Genomic DNA, 4,545 nt, shown 5'->3' with positions numbered 1-4,545 from the left:
TGATCCCCCCCCCCCACGTCCTCCCTACCAGCTGCAAGCTTAAGCAGTGTTAAGACAAAAGCAGGCTTCGGTTCTTGGATTTGTCATTTAAGACACGATTGTTTCAGTCATTTTTGCCAAGATTAACATGAGACAGGTGTAACTTATTGTTACTACACACAGCTACATTTATGCCACTAAAGTCACAAGTGTTGCCCTTGAAATTAAGGGTGTAGAGTTAATCTTTTATTAAAATTTAAATTTGCAAACGTAATCTACTACCCACCATGGTTTGTAACTTCCAGGTGGCACACCTGTTCACCTTCGCCAGTTATACCAGCAAAGCCTCTGTCTCTTCCAGATGCATTTTACTAAATCTTACATAAGCTGAAACAACTTTCACAGAGTGCAGTTTGAGGCCAAATTATGAATAGGTGGTTACTTTGATGCATTTAACATAAAGACCAAATCAGACTTCAGTCAGACATGTGCGCTTTTATTGGGTTGTTGTGTACACCAGAGGCTTAAAGCCCTATGCACAAACCTTCATACACCTCAATACAAGGTACAAGCCTTGTCTTTTGCATGATGACAAAAACAAACTGGACCAAGTATCATTTAAGGCTGAAAGTACAAAAACAAAACAAGTTTCAGATTACATAATTTACATATTAAGCAATACTACAGTTCTGATGGGCAGTGAGCCCACCAGAGAATAAACCTTCATAGAGGCAAATAAGGTGGTGAACAAAGACAACTGGAATGACCTACACAAACACGACAATGGATATCATGTTTCTCACACATTCACACCGCCTGGGACGCTCTGTACTTCCTGCAGAGTTTCTCCCCATCAGGGGGCATGGTGCCATAGCCAGAGTGATGAGGGAAAAATGGAAGAGGTGTAGGCTCAGCATACACCAGTGTGGTGGTGTAGGCATGTATGCCGAGCCAGTTGTTTGGGTTTGTAGCAGTGTGTGTTTTGGTGGGGGTGGAGTGGGGACAGTCTGTTTAGAAGCACTTTCTGTGGACAATGCTGGGGCCGGACTCATCGTACTCCTGCTTGCTGATCCACATCTGCTGGAAGGTGGACAGAGAAGCCAGGATGGAGCCTCCAATCCATACAGAGTACTTCCTCTCTGGGGGAGCAATAATCTGCAAGGGCAGAGAAGTAGAGTTGTCAGCAATGAATACAGTCCACATTTTAAAAAAAAAAAAAAAAAAAAAAAAAAATCATCACAGACGGAGGATTGAGTAACAAGAATTTTACCTTGATCTTCATGGTGGTGGGTGCCAGGGAAGTGATCTCCTTCTGCATGCGGTCAGCAATGCCAGGGTACATGGTGGTACCTCCAGACAGCACAGTGTTGGCGTACAAGTCCTTACGGATGTCAACGTCACACTTCATGATGCTGTTAAAGGTAGTTTCATGGATACCACAAGACTCCATACCTGTGGAGAGTTGGAAAGTTAGCAAGGCAAACCTTAACCCCTAAGGACTACTTTTTACAAATCGCAGAAATCTGTCTTAAAGCTGCTGCTTACCGAGGAATGAGGGCTGGAAGAGAGCCTCTGGGCAACGGAACCTCTCATTCCCAATGGTGATGACCTGTCCATCAGGCAGCTCATAGCTCTTCTCCAGGGATGAAGAAGAGGCAGCAGTTCCCATCTCCTGCTCAAAGTCCAGTGCAACATAGCACAGCTTCTCCTTGATGTCACGCACAATCTCACGCTCAGCTGTGAGACAAGAAAACATTACAGTTAAGATAAGAAAAACCTGAAAGCCTCACATCATGTCTCAAAAACCATCCTCATGCTCACCTGTGGTAGTGAAGCTGTAGCCCCTCTCAGTCAGAATTTTCATGAGGTAGTCTGTGAGGTCCCTGCCAGCCAGGTCCAACCTGAGGATGGCATGGGGCAGAGCGTAGCCTTCATAGATGGGCACAGTGTGGGTCACACCATCACCGGAGTCCATGACAATACCAGTGGTACGACCAGAGGCGTACAGGGACAGCACTGCCTGGATGGCCACATACATGGCAGGAGTGTTGAAGGTCTCAAACATGATCTGCAAGGAGAGCAGGAGAAAAGAGATGTTCAGTGAAACTAAGAGTCAAAGTAATCTGAAATAAGCTTGGACGTGTTAGTTCAGTCGTACAGAAAGAACAGCACACTGGGTTGAGTATTACACTAACTACAGTAGAAAGCTTTTTCAAAACTGCTTTGTTACACTGACTCTACAATTTAAAGTGCAGCAACCTGCTCTATTATTATCAGCTACTATCCATTGCTTCATGCAGACACCAGTGTAGTTAAATACAAGTCTCAGTCTAATTTAAAAACAGCAGTGCCCATGCTGCAGCTCATTCCTGATGCACAGTGCAGAGATAGAAACCTGAAGCATCTGCAGAGCTGAAAAGATCAGTCGAGGGCAGAGGGAACCTGGAGGGTTGAAGGAGGATGAGGAAAGACAGATTGAGCAAGGGAAGAAACACCCGAGTGGCAACACAGTTTCCTGTTGTTGGGCACTGCAGCTAAACAGTTTCCTGACTTAGGGGGAAGTTCGTCAAGGTGTCAGCTCTTGTTACCTGCGTCATCTTTTCCCTGTTGGCCTTGGGGTTCAGGGGGGCCTCTGTGAGCAGGACTGGATGCTCCTCAGGGGCAACTCTCAGCTCATTGTAGAAGGTGTGATGCCAGATCTTCTCCATGTCATCCCAGTTGGTGACAATACCGTGCTCAATGGGGTACTTGAGGGTCAGGATTCCTCTTTTGCTCTGTGCCTCGTCACCAACATAGCTGTCTTTCTGGCCCATACCAACCATTACACCCTAGGAATGCAAAGAGGAGTGCGATTATGAAAAGGTCAGCAGTTATAAAAAGGTTACAAGGTATGTGAGGTTTATTAAGGAATATGTACCTGATGCCTGGGGCGTCCAACAATGGAGGGGAACACAGCACGTGGAGCATCATCTCCTGCAAAGCCAGCTTTGCACATACCAGATCCGTTGTCAACAACAAGGGCGGCAATTTCGTCTTCCATTTTCTGTATGAAGAAGAAACGAGAGAGGAAAGGATTTTTAGTCCTAATGTTCAGCAGCAGTGTGGTTACATCTGGCAGACAGCCTGGATAAAGTCTCGCCGTTATAGAGAACGGACGCTGGATGTCGCAGTGGCGCAAGGTTGAGTCCAAATCCAGAGCTGAGAAACAAAGGCAGTTTCTCACTCGGTCTGGCCATGGCCATATAAGGCAAAAGTGAATGCAGCTTAGAGACTGCTGTAGACCGGCCCGGAAGCCGCCCCGTGTGTCGCTAAACCTCAAATGACACCGACAAGCGACCACTCCCTTCACCGAGCTCACCATAACTGTTAACCACACAAAACCCTTCAGTAGCTGAACGAACTTCTAAAAATCACAGTTAAATCTGATATATCTAAACGTCATGACCGCCGCATTTGCAAGGTTACACGAGCAAAAAACCAACTTCGCACATTTTTTTTTTAAAGCACACGCACCTGGATTAGCAAATTAACTGATAGCTGCAGTGACACAGCAAAAACCCTTAATTTCACAAGCTCTACTTACAAAATTAGTAAAGTCTCTGTAAGCCTAATCCATCTAATCTGCACTTGCCTGGTCTGGTGTTTTAATGTTTGAAACCGGAGACACCAGAGCTGCAGACCTGCAACAGTGGATGCTTACATGTAAGCGAGAAGGTCAAGCTTTTTTTTTTTTTTTTTTTTTTTTTTTTAAAACAGTCTTGATTTGTCGGACTACAAAGTGATGACAGCATCGAGTGGCAAGGTCATTTCACACCCTCTTAAACATAAGCGGCAATATGTCAACACATTTCTAAACCGAACCGTTACATGGTTAAAACTGTGGCGGTACAAATAATAGGAACACTGAAGCCTAGCAAGCGGGTTTTAAAAGGCTCGCTTCAGCTTGAAAGACGTCTCGAATAAAAAAAAAAAGAAAAAAAGACTTGCTTCGTAAGCTAAGCAGTGATATAAAAAAGAAAACAGTCGCTGTTTGAAATGTTACATTAAAGCGTTAAAATGTGAGGAAGAAACTTCCACCGACATTCCGCAGTTGTCTTACCTGTGTGAGGGAGGGTTTTCGGTGTAGGAGAACTGTGACTGAGCGGTACACTCCGGTAGGATGTAGTGTCTGAACTTGACTGCAATGAAGGCCAATAAATTGGAGGATTTTTATGAGGACTCGTGCTGCAGCCCCTCTCCATAAAAGGAGAACTTTCCGCACGGCGCCCGCTGATTGGTTCGGCTCCATCCACTGGGTGTGGCGCATGCAGATAATGGTCTCTGCGCTTTGACATAGCAGTGGGGGGACAAGTTCCACTAAACTAACCCATATACCCCCTAAAAGTTATCAATCCGGGGTCGTTCAGTGTTCAGCAAACCTGCTGATTTTTTATAACTGTCTCCCATAACGTGATAATGATACATAAGTGGGATACAGACTAGTGGATGACAAATCCCACAACTCCTGCTGCAAAGCACTGAATGCACCCTGAGCATGTATTAGTTATTACTTTAATAGACTGAATT

At 45.1% G+C, this 4,545-nt stretch overlaps 1 protein-coding gene across 1 annotated transcript; it reads right to left on the bottom strand.

The window, feature by feature from the left end:
• Positions 1-454: 454 nt before the first annotated feature.
• On the bottom strand, positions 455-4,222 carry LOC116335309 (actin, cytoplasmic 2). Its single transcript, XM_031758967.2, has 7 exons — positions 4,079-4,222; positions 2,897-3,022; positions 2,568-2,807; positions 1,801-2,047; positions 1,525-1,716; positions 1,250-1,431; positions 455-1,134 (listed from the first exon to the last, which is right to left on the bottom strand). Exons 2-7 carry the CDS (start codon positions 3,017-3,019, stop codon positions 991-993), a joined length of 1,128 nt encoding a protein of 375 aa, XP_031614827.2. The 5' UTR covers positions 3,020-3,022; positions 4,079-4,222; the 3' UTR covers positions 455-990.
• Positions 4,223-4,545: the final 323 nt, after the last annotated feature.

The sequence above is a fragment of the Oreochromis aureus genome, linkage group 6, assembly GCF_013358895.1.
Source record: "Oreochromis aureus strain Israel breed Guangdong linkage group 6, ZZ_aureus, whole genome shotgun sequence".
Classification (NCBI taxonomy): Eukaryota; Metazoa; Chordata; class Actinopteri; order Cichliformes; family Cichlidae; genus Oreochromis; species Oreochromis aureus.
Note: the sequence above shows the minus strand (reverse complement) of the source record. Positions and strands in the feature narration are given on the sequence as shown.

Coding starts and splice junctions, on each gene's coding strand:
- LOC116335309 (XM_031758967.2), bottom strand. CDS start 3,019: ATGGAAGACGAAATTGCCGCCCTTGTTGTTGACAACGGATCTGGTATG. Junction 2,048..2,567: donor ACAGGGAAAAGATGACGCAG/GTAACAAGAGCT, acceptor CTCTCCTTGCAG/ATCATGTTTGAGACCTTCAA. Junction 1,717..1,800: donor CTACAGCTTCACTACCACAG/GTGAGCATGAGG, acceptor CTTGTCTCACAG/CTGAGCGTGAGATTGTGCGT.